At 47.7% G+C, this 27,725-nt stretch overlaps 12 protein-coding genes across 12 annotated transcripts; 6 read left to right on the top strand and 6 right to left on the bottom strand.

The window, feature by feature from the left end:
* Window positions 1-387: 387 nt before the first annotated feature.
* On the bottom strand, window positions 388-2,155 carry LY89DRAFT_676573 (bacterial luciferase-like protein; the record flags this gene model as incomplete). The annotated part of the gene is made up of 5 exons (XM_018213604.1): window positions 388-719; window positions 767-1,381; window positions 1,423-1,681; window positions 1,763-2,024; window positions 2,076-2,155. 5 exons carry the CDS (start codon window positions 2,153-2,155, stop codon window positions 388-390), a joined length of 1,548 nt encoding a protein of 515 aa, XP_018063014.1.
* A 786-nt stretch (window positions 2,156-2,941) lies between these two features.
* LY89DRAFT_676572 (uncharacterized protein) lies at window positions 2,942-5,523 on the top strand (the record flags this gene model as incomplete). Its single annotated transcript, XM_018213603.1, has 7 exons — window positions 2,942-3,187; window positions 3,240-3,872; window positions 3,956-4,113; window positions 4,169-4,358; window positions 4,405-4,731; window positions 4,798-4,984; window positions 5,051-5,523. 7 exons carry the CDS (start codon window positions 2,942-2,944, stop codon window positions 5,521-5,523), a joined length of 2,214 nt encoding a protein of 737 aa, XP_018063013.1.
* A 345-nt stretch (window positions 5,524-5,868) lies between these two features.
* Window positions 5,869-8,138, bottom strand: LY89DRAFT_658327 (uncharacterized protein). The gene is made up of 6 exons (XM_018212472.1): window positions 7,545-8,138; window positions 7,418-7,498; window positions 7,344-7,368; window positions 7,218-7,290; window positions 6,455-7,170; window positions 5,869-6,389 (listed from the first exon to the last, which is right to left on the bottom strand). Exons 1-6 carry the CDS (start codon window positions 7,854-7,856, stop codon window positions 6,112-6,114), a joined length of 1,485 nt encoding a protein of 494 aa, XP_018063012.1. The 5' UTR covers window positions 7,857-8,138; the 3' UTR covers window positions 5,869-6,111.
* Window positions 8,139-8,604: 466 nt separating this feature from the next.
* LY89DRAFT_676570 (bacterial luciferase-like protein) lies at window positions 8,605-9,690 on the bottom strand (the record flags this gene model as incomplete). The annotated part of the gene is made up of 3 exons (XM_018213602.1): window positions 8,605-8,831; window positions 8,878-9,569; window positions 9,638-9,690. The coding sequence occupies 3 exons, from the start codon at window positions 9,688-9,690 to the stop codon at window positions 8,605-8,607; spliced, it is 972 nt and encodes a 323-aa protein (XP_018063011.1).
* Window positions 9,691-9,747: 57 nt separating this feature from the next.
* Window positions 9,748-10,899, bottom strand: LY89DRAFT_322600 (uncharacterized protein). The gene is made up of 2 exons (XM_018206724.1): window positions 10,216-10,899; window positions 9,748-10,167 (listed from the first exon to the last, which is right to left on the bottom strand). The coding sequence occupies exon 1, from the start codon at window positions 10,806-10,808 to the stop codon at window positions 10,218-10,220; it is 591 nt and encodes a 196-aa protein (XP_018063010.1). The 5' UTR covers window positions 10,809-10,899; the 3' UTR covers window positions 9,748-10,167; window positions 10,216-10,217.
* A 133-nt stretch (window positions 10,900-11,032) lies between these two features.
* Window positions 11,033-13,371, top strand: LY89DRAFT_690705 (uncharacterized protein). The gene is made up of 2 exons (XM_018216147.1): window positions 11,033-11,242; window positions 11,308-13,371. The coding sequence occupies exons 1-2, from the start codon at window positions 11,127-11,129 to the stop codon at window positions 13,160-13,162; spliced, it is 1,971 nt and encodes a 656-aa protein (XP_018063009.1). The 5' UTR covers window positions 11,033-11,126; the 3' UTR covers window positions 13,163-13,371.
* A 230-nt stretch (window positions 13,372-13,601) lies between these two features.
* Window positions 13,602-15,630, top strand: LY89DRAFT_711389 (d-lactate dehydrogenase-like protein; the record flags this gene model as incomplete). Its single annotated transcript, XM_018217899.1, has 3 exons — window positions 13,602-13,977; window positions 14,039-15,313; window positions 15,362-15,630. Exons 1-3 carry the CDS (start codon window positions 13,704-13,706, stop codon window positions 15,628-15,630), a joined length of 1,818 nt encoding a protein of 605 aa, XP_018063008.1. The 5' UTR covers window positions 13,602-13,703.
* Window positions 15,631-16,129: 499 nt separating this feature from the next.
* LY89DRAFT_599174 (uncharacterized protein) lies at window positions 16,130-18,252 on the top strand (the record flags this gene model as incomplete). Its single annotated transcript, XM_018210077.1, has 5 exons — window positions 16,130-16,198; window positions 16,258-16,343; window positions 16,453-17,533; window positions 17,581-17,920; window positions 17,975-18,252. The coding sequence occupies 5 exons, from the start codon at window positions 16,130-16,132 to the stop codon at window positions 18,250-18,252; spliced, it is 1,854 nt and encodes a 617-aa protein (XP_018063007.1).
* A 712-nt stretch (window positions 18,253-18,964) lies between these two features.
* Window positions 18,965-21,350, top strand: LY89DRAFT_741504 (uncharacterized protein; the record flags this gene model as incomplete). Its single annotated transcript, XM_018220715.1, has 7 exons — window positions 18,965-19,308; window positions 19,357-19,475; window positions 19,524-19,981; window positions 20,027-20,152; window positions 20,201-21,026; window positions 21,138-21,156; window positions 21,206-21,350. The coding sequence occupies 7 exons, from the start codon at window positions 18,965-18,967 to the stop codon at window positions 21,348-21,350; spliced, it is 2,037 nt and encodes a 678-aa protein (XP_018063006.1).
* A 696-nt stretch (window positions 21,351-22,046) lies between these two features.
* LY89DRAFT_676565 (uncharacterized protein) lies at window positions 22,047-23,326 on the bottom strand (the record flags this gene model as incomplete). The annotated part of the gene is made up of 2 exons (XM_018213601.1): window positions 22,047-22,570; window positions 22,618-23,326. 2 exons carry the CDS (start codon window positions 23,324-23,326, stop codon window positions 22,047-22,049), a joined length of 1,233 nt encoding a protein of 410 aa, XP_018063005.1.
* A 433-nt stretch (window positions 23,327-23,759) lies between these two features.
* Window positions 23,760-25,144, top strand: LY89DRAFT_322174 (uncharacterized protein). Its single transcript, XM_018206723.1, has one exon. The coding sequence runs from the start codon at window positions 24,194-24,196 to the stop codon at window positions 25,112-25,114; it is 921 nt and encodes a 306-aa protein (XP_018063004.1). The 5' UTR covers window positions 23,760-24,193; the 3' UTR covers window positions 25,115-25,144.
* Window positions 25,145-25,637: 493 nt separating this feature from the next.
* Window positions 25,638-27,338, bottom strand: LY89DRAFT_788587 (WSC-domain-containing protein). The gene is made up of 2 exons (XM_018223181.1): window positions 27,223-27,338; window positions 25,638-27,178 (listed from the first exon to the last, which is right to left on the bottom strand). Exons 1-2 carry the CDS (start codon window positions 27,254-27,256, stop codon window positions 25,800-25,802), a joined length of 1,413 nt encoding a protein of 470 aa, XP_018063003.1. The 5' UTR covers window positions 27,257-27,338; the 3' UTR covers window positions 25,638-25,799.
* Window positions 27,339-27,725: the final 387 nt, after the last annotated feature.

The following is a 27,725-nucleotide window of genomic DNA, read 5'->3' as shown; positions in this document are numbered from 1 at the left end:
AGTCGCTGGAGGTGTGTAGCTTTCCACTGCTGTCTTAATGGAATTCTCATGCTTGGAATCGCTTGCGTTGGGTAGCACTTAGCAAATATTAGGCAATGTGACGTCGGATAGACAAGACTGAATGATCTGTCTGGGTTCGAAATCAAACCTCTGGGAGCTACTGCTGGAAAGTAATCACCTTACAAAACAGCACTCAACATGCATGATATTTCGAAGGACTGAATACACTATTGAGGATGAACAAGTAGATGCCACTGCACTTGAATGCCAACATGCTTGTGAAAATTCGAATTCCATCCGGCTCCGCAGTTGGTCAGCATGGTGTCCCCTTGTCATAATCCAGTGCATGGCAGACTTTGTCGACACCAAGTCAACCTTGGCATCCGTTCAGGCCGAGGCTTTGACCAAGGTTGGCTGTTCATTGAGGGTTGTATCGTTCAATGTAGTAATTATTGTCTCTACCTCTGGTTCCTGCGCCGCATTCCTCCGATCAATCGTGATATCGCCATTTTCATCTGCATACTTTTCTTTTAGGTTATCATAACGAAATTGTCTCGCAGGATGACCTTCAGGCACTCCTGGTTGTCCTGGCGTACCGAGGAGGTTCTCTCTGTAGGTGCCTCCGGGTACTGTGTAGTCGTCCCACATCAGACCGCGCTTTTGTAAAACAGGAACTAAGAGTTCGACCAGATCTTCGTAAGACTCGGGATTGGAGACATCTATTTGTTCAGTAACCCGAGCTTTATTGGGGTTTCAGGGTTCTTACAAGCAATATTGAAGCCATCAATGTCGGCATTGTTGGCCCAATCCTCCATCACATCTGCAACCATTTCTGGTGTGCCGACTGGCATCGGACCAAATCCACAAAAAGCCATATTCTCACCCAGTATTCTTGGTGTAACTACCTGATCTGCGTACCGTTTTAAGGTATTGATGATAGCATGAACTGCATTGTCAGACTTTCCTACCGAGTTGACATCAAAAGGCTCGTCAACGGGATACGCGCTCAGGTCGACATACAAGTACTGACTCGGGTTGGCAATTCCACCTTCCCAGTCAGCCATTGCTTTATACTTCTCGTACTTTGCCTGCGCCTCTTCAACTGTACGTCCCAAGATCGGTGTCATTTGTGGGAAGACTTTCACATGATTTGGATCTCGGCCATGCGAGGCGGCAGCAGCTCGCAATTCCTTGACGTATGGAGCAGTATCCGAGGGCTTCCCTCCACCGACAAAGACGGCCTCCGCGTTTGCAGCTGCGAAGGCTTTTCCAGCAGTGGACTGACCGGCTTGAAAGAGGACAGGCGTTCGCTGCGGCGAAGGGTGGCAGGCTCCAACAGCTGCCGTCTTATGGTGATTTCCCAGAAAAGTTACCCGGTGAACTTTGTTAGGGTCATAGGCAATACCCGTCTCACGGTCGAACATTTTGGCGTCGTCTTCCCAAGAGCCTTCCCACAGCCTTCATTTATTAGTGAAACATCCTGGGTTTCCACAAAATATTGGTGGTATCTTACGAGGTCTAGATATTCATGGGCCTTCTCGTATCGCTTGTCATGAGCCGTGATCTTGTCATTCCCGTTCGCTTTTGCTGAAGATGTCGAGTAACTGGTGACGATATTCCATGCTATCCTTCCTTTGGTGGCGTGGTCAAGAGTGGAATAGGTACGAGCGAGAACAAAAGGCTGAATAGCACAATTAGTATCGTTCGGCAGAAGAAGAAAAAGAAGAAAATAGGCACGCTACTACTGGGCCCGGAAACTCACCTTGATATAAGATGTACTCCCAGTGATTCCAAAACACAATGACTTTGTAACCGATGCCATGGCACTGACAAATACGATCGGATCCATCTGAGCACAATTTGCGCCAGCTTTGAACTGTGCCTTGAATTGACCTGGAAATGTGTCGTCCACTCCGTAGACATCTGCGAAGAAAATCCCAGTGATCTTGCCTTTCTCTGCCAATTTCGCAAGCCAGATGTAGTATTCCAGGCTGTCCTTGGTCGGCTGAGAATCTTGAGGGAGCCTGTCACGAGAGTTAGCTTAGAGAAACTAATCAGAAAGAATAAATACTTACTTCCACATCCCAAGACCCATGTGTGCATTGTTGTAAGCCATCTCAAAGAAATTGAGATGGATCTTCCGTTTGGGCGCCATTTTCGATGGTTCACGGAGTTTGAAAACTTCGGGGAACGAATAGAAATGACCTCAGACTCAAGTCCTGAAAGAACTTATACTGCTACAACAAGAAGGAAATCTTCGACGGAAGTCAAAGGTTGCTGAAGCGGAACCTACATCAACGGATCGTACACCGACTGACGATAGTACGAGGCCATGCGGAAGCATGACTTTGCCATGCTACTTCCGCCTGGCTCAAGATATCGTCAGTAGTACCGACCCTGCTTGTTCATCGTGTCGGTAGGCTGCACCGCAGCGGAAGACTGTCCCGCTTCGGTCGAGGACGTTGGGAGTGCGATGTGATCAAAGGTGGGGAGAAGGTGGGACGAAAAAGAGCAGCCCGCAAACTGCAACAGCGATATGCGGAGTTTGCTGCGAAGAAAATCATTAACATGTGCTTCCACTAGTAAATTGATGTCCAACGGGGAGGAAGGAAGGAAGGAAGGAAGTTAGTGATTTGAGAAATGTGGGAGACGCGTCGCGTCGTGGTTGTTTCCTCATCTCGGTCATGGGCCAATCAGCAAGTGTCAAGAAGTCCCCTTTTTTGCCCGCGGAGGCTCTGCACCTTCTGCAAACGTACTTGGCGAATTTTCAACATGTAAAAAAGACAGCTTTCAGAAACATCGCAGCCTTATTGCTATCGATATCGGAATTTGTCTGACTCCCGTTGACTTGATGGTTGCAATCTTATCAATGCGGCAGGAGTTGGCTGCCAAGATGAAAGTAGATAAGCCCCAGGTCACCCCAACCTAGCTAATCATCGACATGAGAGGCTCCCAATCTCGAATATCCCATCAAGCAATAATCATTCTAGCCTTACCTTTCGTTTTGTTTAACTTCCTCGACTTCTCTATCTTATCACGAACAAGAAGAATGGATCAAGACGGATTAATCAGTCCGCCAGTGGTTTCAAGTCCGGAGGACCATCTGTCTCCAAGCTTTCTTTCAAAGCCGGTGAAAAGATCTCGAGTATCGCTTGCTTGTCAAAGATGCAAACAAAGAAAACAAAAGGTGAGCGGCGTAAATCTTTGCCTCGAAATAATGACTTAATTTTCCGAGACAGTGCAACGGCAATCAACCTTCTTGCTCAAGATGTTCCCGGCTAAATTTCGAATGTCACTATGTGATACCCAGCTATCCAAAGCCCAGTCAAGCAAAAGTGTATATCAAAGCCCTGGAAGATCGAGTGGCCGAGCTCGAGACGATTTTGACGAAGGGAGGGGATCGTACGGTGTCTCACGACCATTTGTTGGAAGACTTGAATGGCAGCGAAGAAGGAGAGATTCAACCTTTGCTGAACGCCATTCGAGATCTCTCACTTGATATTGCGGGATCTTATGTTGGCGGCGCTTCGACTATGACTTTAGGGAGAGCTCTAGAATCTGCTCTTGCCGGGAAAACAGATCTTTTGTTTCAGCATGAGAGCTTGAGGAGAGATAGCACTGTTCGCACCGAGTCTGTGGCAAGTGACACAAACTCTTTACAAGACATGAGCACATTTCAACTTTCCCAAATAAACCGGGATGCTGCGGAAAGAATGGTTAATGCATATCTTGGGCATCTCTACACGAACTTCCCAATCATGTACTCTTTCGAGGTTCTGGACTTGCACAAACGACGATGTAGCCTGAGAAACGTGTACGAGGAGAGCATTCTAAATTTGATATACGGACTTGGAGGGCATTTTTTGGAGAAAGTATGAAATTTCTAGGAAAAGCTAGTAGTTGTCGAGTCTGTTGGATCGCTCTAAATTGTAATGAGCTGACGATCAAGTCACAGACAGGAGACTTGAGCAAGGCGTATCATCCCGAAAGACACTATGAAATTGCGCTGAACAATCGAGAAACGATCCTACGATATGGTGATAGCAGGTCCCTCACTTACCTGTTGCTATTGGGACAACATTGCTTGAGGATGCCTAAGGAACCGGGAGCTTGGTTAGTGCCTATTTCTCGAGTCGTTGAAGAAAAGACTGACGGAATGAATGGATAGGACGTTTACAGGTTTGGCGATGAGAATGTGTATTGAACTTGGACTGCATCGACGACGGAGGTCGGCGGGACCTTCTTTGAAGGCGGAATTGAATAAGAGACTCTTTTGGTCCTGTTATTGGTGGGACCGTGAAATCGCTATTGCAATGGGCCGACCACCTTCAATTTCAGACCACGATATTGATATCGATGTCAGTGTCCTCTTCTAATTCACGGCCCGGAGCTCACAAAGTACAGCTTCCTCTAGATGTCGACGAAGCAAATCGAGACTTGAATGTCTTGAAAGCGGCTGCAGAAGTGGATCGATCAGTCCCAGCATTTCCTCAAACTACAATGTCATGCTATATCCACTTGCTTAGACTTAAAGTCATTGACTCCGAGATTCAGCATAAGATATACCGTGTCGACCGTGTCAAGTCTCCCGAAACAATCTATAAGACAACAGACCTGATTTTAGAGAAGCTATATGCGTGGAAAGCTGCAATTCCGCCAGAAAGCACTCATTGGGACCCAAGCGATCGGCAGAGTTTTCGTGGCGACGAGTATCGGAGTTATGATTCACATGTGAGTGGATGATATTATCATACACATGCTATCGTGTTGAAAAAGCCCATCTGACAAGGAGTACAGATGGCATCGTATCACAAAACTATCAGGGTTTTGCTTCAGCCTAGACTGTACGAAGAGAAGATTAATAAGAGATATCTTGCACTCTGTGCGGAAGCATGCAGAGCAGTCTGTGAGACCTATAAGCGCTTGCATTACCGGATCCCACTGATCTTCACGTCGGTTTCCTTGCAGACCGTATTCTTAGCAGGTAAGATACGCAACTTTTAGATGCAAGCTCATTTGAGAAACACTAGTTACTGACCGATCAAATCAGGCCTTACACTAGTCTATTGCATGTGGCAGGACACTTCGAATAGTAACGGGTTCAAAAGCATAAGTGCTCTGACTGATTGCAGCATTATTCTTTGCGTCATGACCGAAAAATGGTCTGGTGGAAAGAAGTATCGAGATCTATTCGAGGTGGTCAAGAAGTCAGTCCTTGACGCAATAGCTGAAGGAAAGCACATCCCACGAGCTGCGGTGACCTCGATGAAGGATGACATGCAAGACACATTGCACGGTATACAGAGTGACGCTGTTATGAAGAACATCCCAGACGATTTGGAACAGATGATCAGTGATATGGCTGGGCAGCCAATGTTCTGGGATGATGTTGATATGGGATTCGAAATGGGAATGGACACAGCTAGCTTCTTGGTAACAGGCGACGGTGACAGTTGGGACGATTCAGGTCATGGGAATTGGATGAATAGTGGATTGGAAGAGTTTGATCAAGCAGTATCCTAGAGGCGCAAAAGTCAAGACCATCGTTGCATTGAGATCAATATTAAACAACAAAATCTAATCAGTCCTCCAAGAAAGCACGGAGCCTTTCAACCTTGAAATCTATCATGAATGGGGAAGAAACCTAGACTTTCAAATCTGCAATAATTTGCTTCTCAACAGCCATCGGCTCTTTTCTAAGGGTCTCAGCTCCACCATCGGATGGCGCGACACCTTCAACTGTGTATAGGCCATCGAATGGTTCATCGATCCCTATCCCTGGCGGAGGAAAGATTCTGTTGACTGTAAGGTGAAGGATCACACCGAAAAAGAAATCAAAGAGATAGGTAATCTTGTTGATATTCGCGTGTGATAACTGACTTGATTTCTTAAAACTACAGGGTTGTCTTCATGCTTTATATAATGCTCGATCCCACTAGCTGATGACAGGTGTCATCAGTCGTGGAGTCGTTGCATTATGCATTAAATCATACCCTTGAACTAGTACTACACTAACTAAGAGTAATGATTCTTCCATTCCTCAACATATGCTCAACCATAATAGTCTATGATGACTGCACAATGAGTGAACATTCAACAAATCTGATACAGCTAAACCGCACCACTTTTCGTCCGTCCCATAATGCTCAGCACTAACCCAGCTGCAGTGCAATAATCGGCTATGAGACCGGTGTATGGAAGAGGAGAGATCTTACGCAGAGACGGAATGACCGTAACGATATAGACGAACCAGGCACGTAGATTGATGCCATGAAAGTACCAGTAGATGTACTCTGGTCCACCTTGGTACAAATCAGGAACCTTCCATGCTCGCTTGCGGATGATCCAGTAGTCGAGCACCAATATTGCGGTACAAACAGAAGAGAAAACTATGCCGGTGTATTAGCTAGTGCTCAATCATTGCTTTCAGCAGGAAGTTTCGCGAGTGACTTACCACCAAAGCTTGAGATGACTGAAATGAACACGGTTGCTTGGGTCAAAAACCTCCAAGGCTGCACTAAAACTCCCAAAATACAGAGCAAAACTGCTCCTCGCTGGGTCGAAATATACCGAGGAAAGATCCCTGCTAAATCCATTCCCGCACCCACATTGTTCTGGGTAACGTTGACGAAGATTTGATGAGACCAAATCGCCAATCCAGCAAAGAATGTTGCAGCTCGTGCCCCTGGTGTATAAGTATCCTTCTGAATATATGATAGAATCGTCAGTGGCTGCCACATTGCAGTACCATAGTGAGCCCGGGTTGCGCTCGCAGTCAGAACGCCAAGTAAAGCACACATCGTGATCACAGCTGGCATGGCAGTTGCTGAACCAAGCACATAGGAGTCCTTCTTCTTGGAGAATCGAGTCCAGTCAGCGAAACGATCTGCTGCTCCACCGTATGTACCGACAACGCTGCTAATGCATTGAACGAATCGAAATCCACGATCACTGGCGGAGAGCGCTATCGCTGGAGCAACTAAGTTACCGGCTGATCCTCCATATACGTTCACTGCCCATCCCATGATGCCAAAGACTGTGGCTACCGTGCCGATGAATGCAGGCCACATGAACTTTTCGAGTTTATGAGGCTTGATCCAAATGACAATAGGTAGATAACAGATGATGTAGAGGAAGAAACCGATTATGTCATGGGTGGTGGTACCAGCACTATTCAACGATTAGTGGTTGTGAGAACAGATGGGTTGAGATAATACCTGGCGGGGAGAGTGTTTTTCAAATTCTTGAATTGAGGAAATATGGAGCTGAGCATAATTCCTATAGCTTGACCTACAAGGACATCAGCAAGAGACTAGACAGGAGTATCAATTAGGAGTACTGACCGCCGTAGACAGCTTGAAGTCCAAACTACGTTGAGCGATTAGTGAATGGAATCTTTAGACGGCACTGTACTCACAAAGACCATGTTGCTCATTATTTGGAAAAACAGCGGCAGCCACATGCCACGAAGTCCAAATGAAACTCGGGCCATCATAGTCTAAATCTTGTAAGGGTCATATTTCAACAATAGCTATGAAACTTACATAACCAAGGTGCTTCTCCGACCCAACACGCCCGCAAAGAAGCGCATTGCAGCTGGACATACAAGCGCCTATCAGAATTGCACCACAAGCCTCACCTGCAGTCAATCCAACAGCAAGGTATGAACTGCCGATGGCAAAAGTAGAGAGACCAGCACCGCAAGTTACCCAATACAGGAGGAACGCGCCCCTGCCATATGTTCGCTCTTTGGGAACAATGGGATATAAATCGTGGTTGCCCCATTTTGTGGTTCCTCTTTCTTGGTATATGTCTTCGCGAGCGGGAAGCTCTGCCCAAGTAAAGAACTTCGACATGATTCGCAACAAAAAGATAAAGCAGTATAATTACCGTCTTAGTTGAAAAAGATCAAAGCGTCTCGACTTGAGTCCAGAGTGATCAGCATGGACGTTGAAGTGGCTTTATATTTAAGCGTCGCCACTGCGTATTTTTCCTACCATAGAGCAACACTGGCAGGAGTGATATCTTGATAACAACTTAAGATAACGACGGCTGGACTCTTCTGGATCAACTCAAAATTTCGGATTGGTCAGTCCCAAGATTGGAATTTCCCAAGACAAAGATACGATACATCTACTTGCTGTATGGCGTACGCAAGGCCAGACGATGAGCTGTCGGAAACATGAGACATGGGCGGGAAGCTCTTCCGACATGTCCATTGACCCTGCAGAATGAGATGCAGATAACGAAAGTGGGGAATTTTGGACAAATGCGGGCAGGAGTGTTGTCTTGGCACAGACTTATGTGGGCCAAGAAAGCTTAGGAAGTTCCCCTCCGTCTCCAGTCAGATGGTAAAGTTGTCATGGCGAAAACGCCAATAACTGTGCACTGCTGCATGAATTCCAACAGCTTGGTACCCGACAAGAAAGCACGCAGATCTGGTTCCTGGAAGGATCGAAACCAGCATTACTTGAGTGCTGGCGACGGGGTGCAGAAAGGGTCGATTAAAACAAGCAAGCAAGCATATCAAGAAGTGGTACTCTTTTGGAAAGGAAATACTTGGGTTTGCGGAGATGTCTGCTATGAAATTCCATCCAGCTGATGTCAGCTTTCTGCAGCCTTGTGTTTAGTCGCTGCTTCTCGGGCTACATCCCAGCGGACCTTCGCACCAGGATGCTCTTTCGGAAGCAACTTTTGTCCTGGGTTGCTGTGCAAATTCTCTCTTGCTGCACCACCCGGGACAGGATAATCTTCCCAGTAGATCCCACGCCTCTGGAGTTCTGGTATAAGTAGTTCCACGACATCCTCGAAACTCTCAGGGTTCGATACATCTGGTCTTGGTCAATGACGCCGCAGACTGCATGGTAGACAACGTACAGTTCAAGTTAAACCCATCAAGATCTCCCTCTCTCCACCATTTTTCAAAAAAGTCGGCCACCATCTCGGGAGTTCCGACAGGCCGTGGCCCAGAACCACCAAGTGCAAACATTTCAGCCACAACTCGAGGCGTGAAGACCTTCTCAGTCCCAATTAATTTGATGTTGTCGATGACGCCTTGAATGCTGTTCTCGTGGTGCTTGCCTTCGAAATTAAACTCCTCGTCAATTGCATAGCCACTCAAATCAACGTTCGTAAAGCCGCAGAAGCGCGCCAATCCACCGTTGACACTGACATTCTTCTTCGCTGCCTCAAATTTCATCTCTGCTTCCTCAGCGGTTCGACCCAGAATAGGCATGATGCCCAAGAAGAACTTGATCGACGGGGGGTCCCGCCCTTCCTCCACAGCTTTGGCACGTACAGCAGCTGTATACTTCTTTGTGGATTCGATTGTTGGGTTTGCACAGAATATCGCTTCTGCATGCTTGCCTCCGAATTGGATTCCAGCTTTGAAAGAACCTGCTTGAAACAGTAAGGGCGTCCTCTGGGGCGATGGATGCGTTTGGTGGAATGCGTTCATCTTGTGATATTTGCCTTCATAATTAATCTTGTGTATCTTGCTTGGGTCGTAGGCCATCTCAGGTTCTTCTTGCCAGACTTGAGCTCCATCTTCCCACGACTTTTCCCATAACCTAGCAAAATCAGATCGGAATGGATATTCGGAAATGTAGCTTTTTACTGATATACGATATCCATATACTCTTCAGCTGCTGTATATCGTTCATCATGAGGCATGACCTCTTCCCTGCCCATGGCTTGAGCCGCTGAGTTACTGTGACTTGTAACGATGTTCCAGCCAACTCGGCCCTAGGTCAGATGATCAGCATTATGAATGGGACAAATGTAGTGCGTGGATGCGCTAGATAGAGCCTACATTGCTGAGATGATCTAGTGATGAATACGTACGAGCTAGTATGTACGGCGTTACAAGAACGTTAATTGCAATCGAGAAAAAGGATGTGTTTCGTACGGATGTAAGAAGTGCTCGCGGTGATACCAAATGACACGGAGTTCGTGACTGCAGCCATGGCCGATACCGTCATCAAAGGATCGAGTTTTCCAATATGGGAGCCGCCTTTATAAGAAGCGTCCGCTGAACCACCATAGATATTGTGACTAGCATAACTATCAGCTATGAAAATGGATGTGATCTTTCCCTTCTCGGCCAGCTTGGCCAGCCAGAGCCAATAATCTAATCGTTCCTTGGTTCGAGAATTGTCTTTGGGACTCCTGCGCACACATGAGCATTTCTAGGGTAAAAATACTTGGTGTTCTTACTTCTATTGCCCAATTGCCGTATGACTACCCGTGCAAGCAGCGTCAAAGAAATTTAATTGCATTTTCTTGGAGGAGAGAGCCATTTTCAAAATTTGCCTTGGGATTGCCAGATTGGACGAGGCTAGATGCTGAAAAGAATATCGACGAACGGTACAATCCCAAAACAATAGCACAAACATGTAGCAAAAGATTAATAAAAGACTGAATGCGGAGAGCGGAGCCGACCGCGGTAACTCAAGCCGATATGTTTCATTGCAAGGGCAGTGCAATTTCTCCGATGGAGGAGATGGCAACAAGCTTCGAGAAACCCCGATGGAGGTAACAACTAGCAAGGAAGATGGAGTTCTACTTTTGAGAGTCTTTAACACGACACTTGAGGTGCTAGGTTTGACGAGCTCAACTTTTCCAGCTTGTGACATCTTATAGAAAGAAGATGTAGCGAAAGAAACCCATGAGCAATGAATGTCGGAGATAGACAGAATCATCGTTCGATTCCTGGACGAGTATTCTTCCAGATTGCGTCCAACATTGCAGGCATACTGCCCAGTCAAGAGCCAAGACTTCGACTCTCGGCATGCTCTCCACGTGATCATGACCAGAGGGAAGAAAGAGAAGCAAGCCTCTGAGACTCCTTGAACTACGGAATATATAGATACCGATGTAGGTGAGCTCGCAATAGCGAGATGGAAATGTGCTTGATGAAACTTCACGGAAGGACGTTGATCTTGGTATGATGACTCGGATTAAAGATGACCCGTGCCGCAGTCCGAGCTTTTCAACGGGGCGGCTTCAGTACAGGAACCTGCAACGTCGTCGACGCAGTCTGGCAACCCCAACGAACCACATCCACCAGCATTATCAGATTCGAAAAGATTCGAATTGTCAGTCGCCTGGAGGCGCATAGAACAAAAATGGTGTACGACTGGGAGAACAAAGAAGAGATATGCTATCGAATGTATATCGAGGAGAAGAAATCTCTCGAGGAGATCATGGATTATATGAAAGAACATCACAAGTTCACTCCAAGGTATGCCGCTGCACGTACTTCACCGTACAGGATCTATACCGTCGTCCGTACTGACAACATGGAAGCAAACGTGCGTTCCAGACCCAATTCAAACGATGGGATTTCCCTTCCAAGCAGAACCCCGCGCACAAAAACGCCGCTCTCGTTCAACGCGTGAAGGAGTTATGGGACTGCAACACCTCCCAACGGGAGATGCTCCGGACCCTCAACGATGAAGGCTTTGATATCAAAGAGCGGGAGCTCATGCGGGTTCGCGCAAAGAATAGATGGCTATTGCGAGTCCCTAACGGGATGAAGACTAAGAAGCGCGATTCTGACCAAGATGTCATCAACCAGCTGCAACAAGCTCTATACCCCGATGGACAAATGGCAGAAGCAGAAGTCGAGGACGAGCCCGTGGACGATATATCGATGCCCGATCCCCCTGCACGCTCTACCAGAGGTGACTCCCCTCCACTCAGTCCTGAGGTTATGCGGAAGAGACAGGAGCGCCTTGCCAAACTCCAAGCTGAATCTGCAGAACGATGGGCAACTCGAAAGAGAAGACGTCGAACGCGAGGCTGGGCTGGTCTACCAGCAGACCCCCCTGGACCTCCACGATTCCCCTCCGAGACTACGATCGACGAGAGCAAAGCCTTCCTAAGCCTCGACAATCGGTTGTATCGTGACATACGTGGTCGCTTTCAACGGATCTGCGAGGAAGCTGACATCATAAAGAAGACCATTGCAGGCCCTGAGAGATGGGAGGCTGCCAAAGATAGGTTGGTACAAGAGAGTCCGCATCTCCAATCCGTGTTTTGGGGCAATGAAGAGAACCAAGAAGCAAAGAAGTTGGCATTGGACGTCGTCTGTAGCGATGTTACGAAGAGAATGCGCACTTTGGAACGTCGTATGACCATAGCAGAGGCTAAGAACTCATTGGGTGTAAATCCGGAAGAGTCACGGCAGCTACGAAATGCTTTCTATCAAGTACTGAAGGCGGATCACTTCACAAGCAAGCTCGAGGCAGGCGAGGATCATTGGAAGGAGCTCAAGGCTCAGTGGATCAATAGCTCCCAGCTGCTCCAGAATATTCTTGCTCCAGGAGAATCCGACCCCCAACATCAAGAGAAAGTCAAAGCAATGGAGGTTCTCTGCAGAGATGTAATGAAACGTCTACGGGACGACCAGACGAAGCGGGATCCAACGAGAAAGAAGAAGTTTGACTCGACGTTCACTGCCCCAGATTCTGAGATGAATCCGTTTGGAGCTGAAGAACCCGAGAATACTTTCCAGTCCGAGCCAGACCCATCATTGCTTCGCGCAGCTGCTCTCGCACAAGCACAAACTCAAATGCAGAACCAAATGGTACAAGACCAATCTCGAGCGCCGTCTGGGTCACAAAGTGGAATGGGCCGAGCTCAAGCACAACCGCAAACTAGGCAGCCGCAAATGCCATCTCATCCACAGAGCATCCTCGATCACAACAACATGCAAATCGACCCCTCCCTTCTGCTAGCAGCCGCGAATGATCCTTCTCTCATGGGCCGTGGAATGCAGAATCAGTTTGCGGATCCACAGTATACAGACCAACAGTATGCCGCTCAAGCAGCTCAAGCCGGATTTGCAACAAACCCATCATCATTTGCTGTTTACTTCCGACTTCACCCAGCTTCTGATGTTCAGTCAAACGCCAGGCTTTGGGTTAGCACACTGAGCTCGATCACGGTTGACGAACTACGACATTTGGCTGTTCTCAAATTTCCAGGAACGCTAGTCTTCCGGATTGAAGGTGTTATCAAGCAGCCGAATGGGCACGAGATGACTCTACCCATCGACCAAGATGAAGAACTGGAGGCATATCTAGCAGCAATTTCAGGTGTAAAGCCAATCTTTTCTGTTCAGCTCGTTACGCCCTGGAAGAATGGGGGTCAGATGTGATTAATTGACACGTAGTCACATGGGGCTTTTGTCGAGTGGAATGCCTTGAGTGATGGACAGATTTTTCTTGCTTATAGCTACCTATTCATGTACAGCGAGCTGCATTGGTGGAGTCGGAAGCTTCTGGTTTTGGCAGGTGAGACTTCAAAATTGGCGTTGGCCTGGCTGAGCATAGATTGGCAAATGGATTATCGTTATTTCCCTTAATACCTAAATATCCGAGTCTGCAATTGTGATACGTACACTCGTAATGACTTGCGAATAATCATGCAGGCCTGTCGAGATAAACGCGGGCTATTGCGTGCTGCAGGTGAGCAGGTGAGTGAGCTGGCAAACGAGGCGAGGTCGGAGTTACTGGCAAAACTGCGGGGAAAGAAGCTAGAGCTAGCAAGCCGTGCACCCGTGTTTTGTAGCTTCGTCTTATCTGCAGCTGCGTATCAATAGAAAGAGTAATTCCACTTTTAGACTCCCTCCATCAACATCTAATGCTCACTCACCATATGTGACCGCTACACGCATCGAGTGTTCGATATCGTACGAAATGGCGCTGCCACACGCACCTTCCAGAGCACTTCTCTTTGCCTTGCGAAATTCCACTCGAGCTCCCCTGTCAAAGACTCCTTGCCTTCGACTCGCTGGAAGACAATTACGATGGGAATCAACGGAGCAAAAGCCTCCTGGAAATGGCAAATCTTTCAAGGGGCAGCTTTATGAGAGCACGGCGGTGCGATTGGCACGCGAGAGACAAGAGCAAGAACGCTTTTCAGAGGTTAGGAAAGATAGTTCAGGAGGGTGGTACATGGCAACCTCATTCGGTATTGGAGACGTCCTTACTCCACTAATTTGAAGAGGCCATTCACTGACCGATCGTCCTAGTACTCTTCACGGTAGGCATCGGTGGTTACTACCTTGGAACCCAAAAAGCACAAACTCCCTCCAGTGCATCGACCGTTCCTCTCTCTGCCACCATTCCCCCGAAACATGACATCTCTGGGTCGAATATGGAGGCCGCTTGGACAGATTTCGTGGAGATAGTGGGCAAGGACAACGTCTCGACTTTGGAAACCGATCTGACCCATCATTCTGGCAGCGAATGGAGCACGCATATTCATGACGACACAGAGAAGCCTTTCCTTGTAGTATACCCTGGAAGTACGGAAGAGGTCAGTGCTATTATGAAGGTCTGCCATCGGAGGAAAATTCCTGTTACCGGCTATAGTGGCGGTACGAGTCTGGAGGGCCATTTCGCTCCCACCAGAGGAGGCATCTGCGTCGATTTTGGACACATGGACAAGATTCTCACACTACACAAGGACGATATGGATGTTGTAGTTCAGCCTGCCGTCGGATGGGAACTGCTGAACGAAGAATTGGGAAAGGAAAACCTATTCTTCCCACCTGATCCTGGGCCAGGCGCAATGATTGGAGGCATGGTTGGAACTGGTTGCAGCGGCACAAATTCATACAGATATGGCACAATGCGAGAGTGGGTACTCAGCTTAACAGTTGTGTTGGCAGATGGGACAATCATCAAGACGAGACAGAGACCGAGGAAAAGCAGTGCTGGGTATGATCTGACGAAGATGTTCATTGGAAGCGAGGGAACATTGGGCCTGGTCACCGAAGCTACTCTAAAAGTCACTACTAAGCCTAACACCACGTCTGTTGCAGTATGTAGCTTTGCAAGCGTCAGACAAGCTGCAGATTGTGTTGCGAAGGTAGTGAATGAAGGCGTCCCTATTGCCGCGATTGAGATCTTGGATGGCAACCAGATGAAGTCCATCAATGCTGCAGGCATGACGGAGAAGTCTTGGACTGAAGCACCAACTCTGTTCTTCAAATTCGCAGGAACTCCTAGTGCCGTCAAGGAGCAAATTGGCATGGTACAGAAGCTAGCCAAAAGTACAGGAAGCAAGACCTTCGAGTTTGCAAAGAATGCTTCTGAACAAGCCGAGCTTTGGAGTGCAAGGAAAGAGGCTCTCTGGTCTGTAATGGCAATGAGAGAGAACGACACCGATCACGTCTGGACTGGCGATGTCGCGGTTCCTATCAGCAGATTGCCTGATATCATTGAAGAGACCCAGGCGGACATGGCGAAGAGTGGTTTGTTTGCTGCAATCGTTGGCCATGTTGGTGATGGGAATTTCCACAGTATGTCTATCCTCTCTCCAGCGCAGAAATTCCGACTGACGTCCACAGCTATCCTCCTATACAATGACAAGCAACGTAAGCTTGCCGAAGAGCTTGTCCATCGGATGGTAGTGAGGGCCGTGGAGATGGAAGGAACGGTCACTGGTGAGCACGGCGTTGGGCTCGTGAAGAGAGATTACCTCAATCACGAATTGGGCGAGACGACGGTGGATGCCATGAGAAAGCTCAAACTTACTTTCGATCCCCTTTGCATCTTGAATGCCGACAAGGTCGTTCGCATACAGAAGCCAAAGCCTGGAGAAGTCCAACCTTGGTAGATATAACAGCCGATGAAATGCATCTGTTCACAAGTATCTGCTATTAGCAGAACAACTTCAATTGTAACATACACAGTAGATTTCGGATTTCGTCGTCGCTTTTCACGTAGTCAGAGGAAAGCGGGAAGGAAGAGTCCCAACTCTGGGAGACCTGTATCTAGAGTCAAGTGACTGGCTTTATTCAGTGGTCCGTTTATTGGATTCACAGCGGTACTTTTCCAAGTTTAATGTCAGGGTAGCATATGGGGGCTTTTCTCATCTGATAACATCGGAGCTGCAAGCAATCAGACGTCAGCCTCGTCTTGCGCTTTAGGTTGCTCCGGATCTCTCTACGGGTAGCCAGCCACTTCATGCCGCCGAATTTACCCGCTCGAGCCGAGCATCCCAGACGTCTCCACCCGTCGAAATTCATCCGGCGCGATCAATAAGGGTGGTGTGATTCCTCATATCGGTATCCGCCCATCTACACATTTCTTACCCGGAGTTCACACTCCCGATCATGTCTTCTCCACCACCAAGAAAGCGAGTCACACAAGCGTGCCAGCCTTGTGGGCTAAAGAAGGTCAAGGTATGCTCGCTCTATTCTGAAAGCATATGGCCCCGATAACTGATATCCGAGGTTCATAGTGTGACGGTGTCTATCCCGTATGTAGCCCTTGTCAAAACAAGGGACTAAGCTGTGCCTATGGAGTTTCGAAACGAAGGCAAGTGGTGTCTTAGTCTTGGCATCTTCGTGTGAGACGAAAGAGATATCATATCACAGGATGTCCTGAAGAGTATTAGAAACGTACCCAATGCCAGGCACTGACAATCGCTCCCTAGGACACGGGTGCACCCCATCCATGGACCGAGAAATCTACAGTCACGTCAGTCACTCTCCAACATGTCTCCGGGAGGGTCAAGTGAGCACGTGCAGGCGTCCAGTGGCTACATTACGAGTGATTCTACAGCACCTGAGTTGTCATATAAATCGCGAATCACTCTTGGTATGATATCTGGAGCGGCCTCCACACGACTACTTCAGACATATTTCAATTGTCTACATCCTCTCTGGCCAATTCTGTACAAGCCACTTTACTCGTCATCTGATTATGCAAATCCTACCAATATGATGGCTCCTGCTTTGGTTGCTGCTATATTCGCTATCGCTTCTTGCGTGGACGGACCTCAGCAATACACCACGAACACAATCGTGCAGAAGTTTCCAGAGCCAATTCAATTTTTCGAGGAAGCATTGAATCTGCTTCAGCTTAGCGATGCTGGGGGCACAAACCGCAGCCTTGCCAATGCCCTGACTCCATCTATCACGAATTGTCAAGTGCTGACAATTTTATCACTACAGCAGCATGGTGTCGCTGAATACTCCCGGGCAGCGATTCTCTGCGGCCTCGCATCGGCAATGGCCATCGAGCTGCGTATACATAGGCCATGCGAGTCTGAGGATCCTATAAAACGAGAGATCCAGTCTCGACTCTGGTGGAACCTCTATATCTTGGAGAAGATGATGTCCACTGAAATGGGAAGGCCCGTACTGCTCAGGTCGGAAGAATCGGATTGTCCCTTCCCGTCAGTTGCAGAGGCAGACGAGTTCGAGTTGATGTCCGCTCAGAGTGCATCTCAGGGCACTGCAGCTCACCTGAGAAGTGTGCCAACCAAGCTACGAACGATCTCCGGCCTCCACTCAACGATCAAGCTTTCCGCCCTCATCGAACGAATTTCAAGGGAAATCTATGGCATCTCGGCACGAACAGTTATCCGCGGTAACCAGAATGAAGGAGAGGCAAAGAGAATGCAGTTGTGGTTTGCACTGCAAGGATGGGAGAGGGAAATGGAAGGATCTCCATTGAAGCTTGACTTGAGCAAGGAGTTGACCTCTGTTCCTGCAGCAGTCACCAATTATGTGGTAGGTCTGTTATCTTAGAAACAGCAATCATCTGACATTTATCATAGATTATGTGGCATGCTACCATTTTGCTCCATCGCCCTTTCATCGCCAGATGGTCTTTGAACACAGGAGGCACGGACTCCGCCAATCCACTTGACGTCTGTTTACAAGCTGCGAATAACATTTGCTTAGTTTTGGAAAAGTACTTTAATCGCCTGCTGGGATTGCCTTGTGATATGATCTTTAGTGTATTTACAGCTGCTAGTATGCTATTGTATCAGTCAAAGCAGCGTCAGGATGCAAGTGGGGAGTATCGACCGAGACTCAGGCTTTGTGTTCATTGGCTCTCTGTGTTGGGGAAGTCCTGGAAAAGTGCAGGTGCAAGGCATCAATTGCTATCCGACAGTAAGTTCATGTTCTTGGATCAAAGCCAATGAACTATATATTGACAGTCTCAAGTGTTCGATCTCCCTAAGCATCTTGACGATCAATGGCCCAACAATACCACTGAACAACCTCAGCCTCAGACTACTGACCAGCAGCCTCGCTGGACAGCTGTTCCACAACACGCAGCTGGAGATGTCCCTATAAGTAATGCACCGACGCAATCACCGGAAGACTGGACCTTCTTACGAGACTTCGGAGACCCGACTGATGAATTTTACGAGCTTGATGTGCAACTCCGAGGCCTGCTCGATGGCGGTTTTGATCCGGCGGCGTTCAGCTTTAGTGGCTAAATGGCATGAAAGATTTGCTTCGTAAATCATTAGTGTCCATGGAAATCCGGGAAACAGAGTACATAGATATATTATTACAGGTAGATACAGCATGTTCAGTTGCATGTTCAATTCACAAATGGTAAGGACACTAAGGCTGGGAGGTCAGTCTCGAAGCTACTTAGCGGTCGGTCTTGGATTTGCCAAGTCGTGATGTTAATCTTGACACGGAGGGAAATAGTTCTAGCTATGCTCCTGGGGTTTAGGAGGAGATGACATGAAAGACTTTAGTTTCTGGAAGAGATGCAAGAGTGTCTTTGCAAAATCCAGTAAAACTCATGTTCAGGATATAGGACCAATGAAACCAATCCGGCTGTACCTTCCCTTTAGGTTAAAGTGATGGCCGAGGCAGCTCGCGGGTATGATCCGGGTAAGTTACCCTTATCCGGGAAGAAAAGTTACTCCAGATAAGCCCCTGCATCCATGGTCCCAATGACTCGTTCAAAGCTATGATCGAGGATTGGGCAGAGGCAGCTTATGCAACCAATATAATCATCCTGATTGTGAGAAAACTCGAAAGGTTTTTATGCGTCCGGCTCGGGATTCTACATGCCCCACCTCTTTCCGAACATCAGATCATGCTGCGCTAGATTCTTACGACCCGTACATATAAACCATCGACCGTTGTAGTATTTGTGGTCAACCCTTCGCTTCATATTGAATGTTTCCAATTATGGCTTCCAAAATGACCCCTCATCCTCTCGAGCCACTAAGCATCGAAGAGTGCCATCGTGCTAGAGATATTGTGCTTGGTGCACACAAACAGTCCATTCTTGACTTCCGATCCATTTCTCTGGAAGAGCCTCCAAAAGCACAACTCCAACCATTCCTCGACCTCGAGCATGCGGGGAAGCTCACACCAGCAACACCACGTCCACATCGTCTGGCAAGAGTCAACTACGATGTCATTGGAAGAGACAAAATTGCAAAGTACTATGAAACACTGATTGACGTAATAAATGGCGCTCTGGTCTCGAATGAAGTTGTCGAGAAACCAGCCCATGCTGCCTTGACGCTGTAAGTGCTGTTTATGTTTGGAGGTATGGAGCAGGCTGATGGGAAAAGATCCGAATTCGAAACCTTGACGAAAGCTGTAGCGGCCTCATCGGTGTTCAAAGAAGAAGTTACTAAGCTGAACATCCCTGAGGGATTCGAAGTTGTGGTCGAGCCATGGCCATATGGAGGTAAGTAGATTACTGCGCTGCTGTAATATCAGTCTGACAATCACGCAGGTCCAGATGGGGAAGAGGAATACTGCCGATACTTTCAGGCCTTGTGTTTTGCAAACGACACGAGGGTTGGCAATCCAGACTCCAATTTCTATGCATATCCTCTCCCCATAATCCCAATTATGGATGCCAGAACCAAGGAGATCGTGAGAATCGATCACCTGGCAACAGGAGGTGAAGAAGATGGTCTCAACTATGGAACCAGATCAGAGAACTTCATGAACCAGTACAGATCAGCCGAATATGTGCCCGAACTCCTGCCCCAAGGTCTCCGCAAAGATATGAAACCAATAAATGTGGTTCAGCCAGATGGGCCCAGTTTCAAGATTACAAATGAGAGTTTAGTGGAATGGCAGAAATGGAGATTCAGAGTTGGCTTTAACTTCCGAGAGGGAGCTACCCTTCATAATATTACGTATGATGGAAGAAGTGTAATGTACAGGTTGAGTGTCAGCGAGATGGTCAGTTGGCTACCCTCCTAGATCCGACCAGACTAACCAGAATAGACGGTCCCGTATGCAGATCCGAGAGCCCCGTTTCAAAGAAAACAAGCCTTTGACTTTGGAGATGGCGGAGCGGGAATCTGTGCCAACAATCTCGAACTTGGTTGCGACTGTCTCGGTCATATCAAGGTTTGAAACCCACTCGGGCATTCAAAATGATCTGCTGACACGGAGAAGTACTTTGATGCCGTGAACGTTGCCAATGATGGCACAGCAACGGTGAGCCCCAACGTAGTGTGTCTACACGAGCAGGATAATGGTATCGGATGGAAGCATTCGAATTGGAGGACTGGCCGGGCGGTTGTAACCCGATATCGAGAGTTGGTTGTCCAATTCATCATCACGCTGGCGAACTATGAATACATCTTCGCATACAAATTCGACCAGTCGGGTGGAATCATGGTTGAAGCTCGAGCAACTGGAATCGTGAGCGTGGTCTCCATTGATGCAGGCAAGCAATCGCCTTACGGGAATGTGGTTTCACCAGGCGTCCTTGCACAAAACCATCAGCACATTTTCGCCGTCCGTATCGATCCTGCGATCGATGGTGCCAATAATACTGTCTTAACTGAAGAATCGCATCCGGTCCCCACTTCAGCAGAACGGAACCCAAGGGGGAATTTGTTCGAAGTGGTTCAAAACCCGGTCAAGAAATCCCAATGGCTGGATGCTGCTCCTCAACATAACCGCGTCATCAAGATCATCAATCCAAGCAAAATCAACCCAGTCAGTGGGCATCCCGTGGGCTACAAGTTTACTCCGATACCCAGTCAGGTCCTTCTCGCTCAGCCAGATTCAATTCAAGCTCGTCGGGCTCAGTTCGCAAAACATCATGTTTGGATCTCGAAATATAAAGACGGTGAGCTTTTCGCTGGAGGCAGATATACCTTGCAGAGTCAAGACGAGATCGGAGGTGTGAGTGACGCGGTGAAGAGGCGAGATGATGTGTTGAACACTGATGTTGTGGTTTGGAGTTGTTTCGGCTTGACGCATAATCCTCGAGGTGAGTCTTTCAAACCCAGCCGGACATTCGTCCACCTTGAGGTGTCAACCCTTGCAGGGTTACATTTGCAGCATGTAGAAAAAGTATGCTAACATGGCAATTTGGGGGTAGTCGAGGATTGGCCCGTGATGTAAGTACCGGATCTTTGGACTAACGAGAAGAGCTAACGTTGTCTACAGGCCAGTTGATATCTTCCAGTTACATCTCAAGCCTGTTGACTTCTTCACCGAAAATCCTTCGATTGACGTCCCATCGAGCCGCAATTTGTCATCGACATTGGTAAAGAAGGATGGTTGTTGTTCAAAGGAGTCTTCGAGGCTATGATATGCCGTCTTGCTTGAGCTGACTGGAATACGAAAGGAGGGGATGTGAGATTGATGATAATGGAAGGAGGATCTTCGAGCGCGAAATCGCTGAGAAACAGTGTAAATTAGATCACTGACGAGTTGCGTCATATGCAAAATTCAAGTGTAAAAGTCGAGTTCAATTCATTTGGATGTCATGTAATTTTACACAACAAGAGATCAGCAACTTTTGCCCACAAGATTCTCGCGGACATTGAAGCACGTACTGCAATAGTATTTACAAACGGCTGACTGGGTATTGAGAACGCAAGCTTGGCACAGTAACAAAAATGGCCGCAAACAAAGAAACACAGACAACGCTGTACCAGACTGCAATGCAACGCTCATGACACAACCTGGGAAGAGATGCATAAGGCCGATATACGTGAAGCCGACGTATTCTACTTGCAGTCAACTCTCCCTACCGAGTATCCGAGGACTTCCCACCAATGTGCTTTCCTGCCATGCTTAGACAAGATCTGTATCCATGCCGAAATGGACAAAGCTAGTAGGACGACAACATTGAAGACCAAAACTGCGACGAAGAATTGCCATATGTTCGGATTCGAAGTACTTCCAGAAATCTGCGACACATTCATGCCGTAGATTCCAGAGATTATTGTCACAGGGGCAAACCTTCATAGTCAGCTCAGCGCAGAATGGACAGAGAAGGAGCTCACAGGTAAGTGAAAGCATTTGTAAGAGCAGTCCACCGGGTATCTGAATTCCGCTTTCGAATGTCGGCCATCTTGTCTCTCGTCTCCCAAAGCAGCTTTATTTGATCCACCAAATGATTGTAATCTTCTATCAATTCAGCTTTGCGGGCTTGTGCCGGTTGTTCATCTTTGCCATGCCATTTGTAGCTGCCACCACGCTCAATCGCTGATAAAGTTTTGGTGATTTCTTCCGCATGTCCGATTGTAGTATCCGAAATCCCTCCCACACGAGCATCTTCTTCTCGAATTGTGGTAATGACTTGGTTCCAGCAGAAGCAGTTGAGACCGAAAAGACTGGATACGAGTATGAAGGGAGACTTCACAGCGTAATCGAGGTTGACGTAGTCAAAGGAATCGAGGTATAATTGGCGGAAGGACTTGAACTCGGGTCGAATTGGAGGTAGAGAAGAGGGGAAAGGAGGCGGGTCGTTCAGGAGCTCTACAGACATATTGATCTTCGTTCGAGAGCTGAAGAGAAAAAGCGCTGTAGAATTTGATTAGCAAGATCCTGATCTTTGTGGTAATATCTACCTGTCCAGCCTGTTTCCGTTTGCTCTCCATCATGAATGTAGACCAGGACTTTGAACTTCTCAACATCGGTCGCTCTGGCTGTTGAAGCATCTAGAACCCCACAACCGAGAGTCACGTATGGAGCTCGATGTCGCTGTGAAGGTGTGAAGACATGGCCTTTGCTGTGAATGCTCCACTGGAAGAATCTTCGATCCAGGTGCAAGCTACTTCCGAACGCTTCTATTAGCTCCGCAGACGGCAGCTTCTTGTACTCTGCCATATATATGCGGACGGTGTCTGCCGGTCTCTTGTTGACGGCCAAGAAATTCTTCAGCTCGAAGTTGGTCTTCAGGTCCGGGTAGTGATGCTTCGTCGCAGATGTGATATCTAACACGGATACGACTTCGTTGTGCTGTGTAGCGGGACGTCCTAAGTAGTCATCTAGGTCCTGCAGATTGCTCCATCCTGCTGCGACGAGCTCGCGCACATAGCGATGGTATGGTTCGTCCTTCGCAGCCCAATCCTGCAGCGATGTGTGAGTGGACTTGCGACCTTTGCGTGTGAGGCTCCTGAAGCCCGTCTCGACTCGACGCTCGAATCCATCGAACGTGCTGGCATGCTGAGGCGGCCTGAAATTGTCCTGGCGATGACTTGGAAGAATTTCGGGTTCGTCGCTGGAGCGGATGGGAGAAGTGGGAGAATTGAGAGGTTGCGGGGTGGTCGAGGCCATCGTTGTCGATATCCGGTTGGTGCCAAGTCTCGTCTTCAGGGTTCACAAATCGGCTTTGCCGCAGAGTGTTAAGGTTACAATAGAAATTGAGGACGAGCAGTCTCCGCTAGATTACCGTCCTGTCTTGACGTCTAATTGCGAGCTTAATGATTTTATCGACTTTGAGTTTGCGCTTTGTTTGATTCTCGGTGATTGATTATTGATTGTCACTGCCATCGCTTGATTTGTTTGTTTCGTTGTGATCGTCAGCTGCTCGAGAAGCCTCAACCTCAACCTCGTCTGCTGTTTCTGTTCTGCTGCCTACCAACATCAATCAAATATAACTTCCCTGCTGGAGATTACTCAGACCATCTGCCAAGTGCTTGCGGTTGTTCAATTAAATTGGTACGGGTGTCCAGCACCGTCCTACCTAGGCTCGACGATGGGTGGCCAGCCCCAAACTGGGTGGCAAAACAGTCCCATTCGTTGAGGGACCTTGCAGATTATACTTAGCTGTCTAGTTACCATCCTCGCATGTACATGGAGTATTCAGCACCTCAACATTCCCGCTCCAAGTAGCTATCGGTCCCTTGTTTTGGCACGGAAGTTCAAGTGGTTTGTGATCACAATACTCTTTCCTGAGTTTATTCTTGTCCACGCAATCCTTGATTTCCTCCTAGCGCGCAAAACATGAAAGAGATGAGAGAGGTTTCTACCTATCGGCGTCCAAGATGGCCAGACTTCTAGACCTCGATTGTCACGACTTTTCAGTTCCCACCGAAGTGCTACTTCTAAGAGCTCTATAGAGAGTTCCGAGAGTAAGTTGACAAATGGCCCGCCCATCTACAAGACTCAAGCCAACTCCGGTATGGAAATAGACGATCACGCATGCCTATTGCGAACATGGGTGGGTTCCGCCTGAATTTTGTAGCTGCAGACGAACAGAACCTGGAGTCTATCATTCGGATTGAACATGGCGAAACCCAATCCACAACACTCGTTCTCAATGCGATTCAGTTCGCAATGATGCTAAGAGATGGTGGTATTACGGAGCTGCCGGATCTATCAGATGAAGACATCCAGGACAAAAGCAAATCAGATCCATTCACAAAGCTTGTTGTCCTCGTTCAGATTCTGTGGCTAGTCATATCAATCCCGACACGAGCTGGGATGCACTATTCAACATCTCAGCTGGAGGTCTTGACTCTTGCTTTTGCAGTGTGTAGCTTGCTATCGTATGTGTTCAGCTGGCATAAGCCCCAGGATGTGGGCACAGCTTTCGTTTTGAAAGGCCAGCCAGGTTTTTTTCACGAGAACGAAACGAGAGAAAGAATCATCAAGCTTAGACAAGGGCAGGCAGATAGCTTTCGGACAGCGATTTCTGCGCCAGGAAACAGACCAAAAGGCGACCAACTATTCAGCCGCATACCGAATGATAGTGTATCATCATTGAGACAGAACCTCCCTTTAATCATCATACTTCTGGAGCGTGGTGACCATTGGCTTCGGAGCTATTTATCTCATCGCCTGGAATTATACGTTTCCCACAACGATAGAACGTTGGATCTGGCGAGGATCGACACTGATTGCCATCTGCTTTCCAGTGTAGCCCTGTTGATAAATGGTCTGTCTGCGGGTCTCGCTATCAGTGAAAAGCAATCCGGAGAAGCCTTTGCGTCAACCTTGTTCGACATATCCAAATCTATGGAAGCTGAGAGACCGAAAGCAAATCGGCCTTTTTCGCAAATCCCAGACGATGTCAAAGTGAGCATAGCTCGTTATGCTCGATATGGCTTGATCGAGACTTGAACTGGATTACTGGAACGTTATAACATTCACCAAGATGAGTTTCTAGCCATTCTTTCTGATCTAGAAGCCGAAGACCCACAAACCAGCACTGCGTATCAGCGCTTCGCGATGAGGCTTGGTCGACTGTATAATATTACAAGTGATAAACGTTCTGCTCCGGCATCTAGGACATCTATGTACAACGATGAGGCTGATCGTTTCGACGTCTTTCCCAAGATCATGAGTAAGGAACGAGCATTGCATGATGTCTCGCTCACAGGTCGAGAGGGGTTGCTTGGTCGAGTTCGAAGATTTGCTTGGTACATTGGAGACTGGCTTTCTGATCATTGGCCAAGACGAGCTTTCCTTTTGACGTTTGGCATTGCGTATTGCTATGCGAGGTTGTCAATCATCGCTGTTGCCGTTTCAAGTCTGAGGTCAATGCCAGACAATGTTTATGTTTCCACCCGGCCATGGTGAACTACGATATCCGATTTATGGTTGACCGAGAGATTCTCGGTCGTGGAGCCGAGGTGAAACATGGCAATTATATCATTGTATTAGGGAGTTCAAATCTACTCTGGTGACTATCAAAAGGAAGGTCAGACACAGCAAGTGCTTTCTCATGTTACATGATCCATCAATCCGGCTTCAACGTACGTCCACATTCCGAACCTTGGCAAACAATTCCTCGTCATATCCGTCATCACTTACTCCATCCTGAGTTCCACGACCCACAACGCCCGCTCCCGCTGACACCGGAATTAGCAGCGTAGCAGTCTGTCCACTGATCGGTACACTTCGTGGTAGCGCTGCTATAAGTATCCTGCCCTCCAGAACCGGAATTGCCCTTGCAGCTCTGAGCATAAGTCGTGGTGCAACTCGAGTATTGAGAGTCGCAGGCGTCTTTACAGCCTTGGCATACTGAACTGGAGCCGGAAGATCCTGGGATGTAGGATTTGCACTGCGTCGTATCAGATGATGTGTAGAGCTTGAAGGGATGTTGGACGTAGTCGGAGTATAAATTATTGCAGGTCAAGACAGGAAGGGGAATGTTTCCGACTGGACTTGAAGAAGTGTAACCCTTCGTAGGACTGTTTGGTTGTTTACAGACGTTACCGGTGGTTGGGACTGGAACACACGAAGTTGTGGACGATGTCGATGTCGTTTTGGAGGTGGGTGAGCAGGTGAAGACAGACGTTGAGATCGTGGGAGTTGGCGATTGATATCCTTGGGGAGGATACTTGGATTTGCAGCTCAAAGCTGAGCACGAATTTCCAGGACAGAAGCTGGAGCAGTAGGTGCTGATCTTATCGCACCATGCGCCAAATTCAAAGCATCTTAGAGAAGCTGGGAAGCCAGCATTCAGAAAGCAGGAGGCCACTTGAACCGTGCAAGCGCCGACAGCCGATGTGCATAATTCTGGGTTGGTGAAGGGCGGAATAGGAGTGGAACACCACTCACCGCAGTTGTATTCATACTTCGGTGTTGAAGACACAGTAACGGTTGAGGTGCACAAAGTTGGAGTTGGAGTTGAGCTGGTGGTGCTTGAAGGAGGCGGAGTGCCTCCAGTGCATGGTTCCGTCGATTCGATATCCGCAGCAACATACAAGTTCAGAAGAGCAGCATCCCCACAACTCTCTGAGCTGTTGCCTGTACAAGGAGTGTTGCATTCACTGAGATCAACTTTTGACGTTGAATTGCCCAAGACAACGCCGCAGAAGCATTGTTGGCCAAATTCGACTCCAGCAAATGCATACCCCCCATCTTTGCAAGCAAAGAGACAAGACTCAACAGTCATACTTGAAGCATTAAGTTGGCTTTGCTGCCATGGCAGTGTCCTTCCGGTATCTGTGAGATCGGTATAGCAACCTAGAGGCTTATAGTCTGAAATTGTGGAATTGTTCTCGACGGGATATGTTGGGTCTTGGTACACTGATACATAGTCGGTACCTCCACAAATCTCAGATGTGTCTCCGGCACAAGGATCCGAGCAAAAAGATTCGTTCACTTGAGGTCCATTTACAGAAGCGCCGCAAAAACATTCTCCATAATATTCGAGGCCAGCGTACTGATAATCGTTACCTGCGAATGTTAGGCCGTGGACGGAGCTTTGAGTTTGAGGCTACCTTTGCTGAATGCGGTACAAATTTCCACGGTCATATTGCTGCTAGGCAGGCTTCGGCTCCGATATTTACGATATAATATCGTTGAATATTGAATAAATACCGGGCAAGGTCTTATTCGACTCGAATATTATTCAAGTGATTTGGCATTATTCGAATGAATATTCGGAAATATCGTACACGTGACCGTAAAATAGTTGTTCCAGCGCCGTAGCCAATAGAACCCTTGCTATGGATAGTCGGATTCAATCGGGCAAATGGTCGGATCTGGCCGGCTGACATACTAGCCTCAGGCCTTAAGACTTGAGCCGCAATGTGGCTCAAAGCTGACTAATATTACTTGAGCTGAATGGAACGCCCCTTATTTGACCGAGTAATGCCTTAAAATTTAGGAATCGAAGAAATATATCCTCAAAAACAAGGCTTTCAGTACTAATTTTAAAAAATATTACCCGATATATGCGATATATTCGATTATTCATTCAACATCGTACTTCCTAATTTAG

Source organism: Mollisia scopiformis (assembly GCF_001500285.1).
Source record: "Mollisia scopiformis unplaced genomic scaffold LY89scaffold_31, whole genome shotgun sequence".
Taxonomy (NCBI): Eukaryota; Fungi; Ascomycota; class Leotiomycetes; order Helotiales; family Mollisiaceae; genus Mollisia; species Mollisia scopiformis.
Note: the sequence above shows the minus strand (reverse complement) of the source record. Positions and strands in the feature narration are given on the sequence as shown.

Bases quoted from the DNA above. Each gene is read 5' to 3' on its own strand.
- LY89DRAFT_322174 (XM_018206723.1), top strand. From the start codon at position 24,194: ATGCCTATTGCGAACATGGGTGGGTTCCGCCTGAATTTTGTAGCTGCA.
- LY89DRAFT_690705 (XM_018216147.1), top strand. From the start codon at position 11,127: ATGGTGTACGACTGGGAGAACAAAGAAGAGATATGCTATCGAATGTAT. The intron at 11,243-11,307 runs GTATGCCGCTGC...ACAACATGGAAG, and splicing joins CATCACAAGTTCACTCCAAG to CAAACGTGCGTTCCAGACCC.
- LY89DRAFT_788587 (XM_018223181.1), bottom strand. From the start codon at position 27,256: ATGACCGTGGAAATTTGTACCGCATTCAGCAAAG. The intron at 27,179-27,222 runs GTAGCCTCAAAC...TAACATTCGCAG, and splicing joins TTGTACCGCATTCAGCAAAG to GTAACGATTATCAGTACGCT.
- LY89DRAFT_322600 (XM_018206724.1), bottom strand. From the start codon at position 10,808: ATGATCACGTGGAGAGCATGCCGAGAGTCGAAGTCTTGGCTCTTGACT.
- LY89DRAFT_658327 (XM_018212472.1), bottom strand. From the start codon at position 7,856: ATGTCGAAGTTCTTTACTTGGGCAGAGCTTCCCGCTCGCGAAGACATA. The intron at 7,499-7,544 runs GTAAGTTTCATA...TACAAGATTTAG, and splicing joins CGGAGAAGCACCTTGGTTAT to ACTATGATGGCCCGAGTTTC. The intron at 7,291-7,343 runs GTCAGTACTCCT...ATGTCCTTGTAG, and splicing joins ACTTCAAGCTGTCTACGGCG to GTCAAGCTATAGGAATTATG.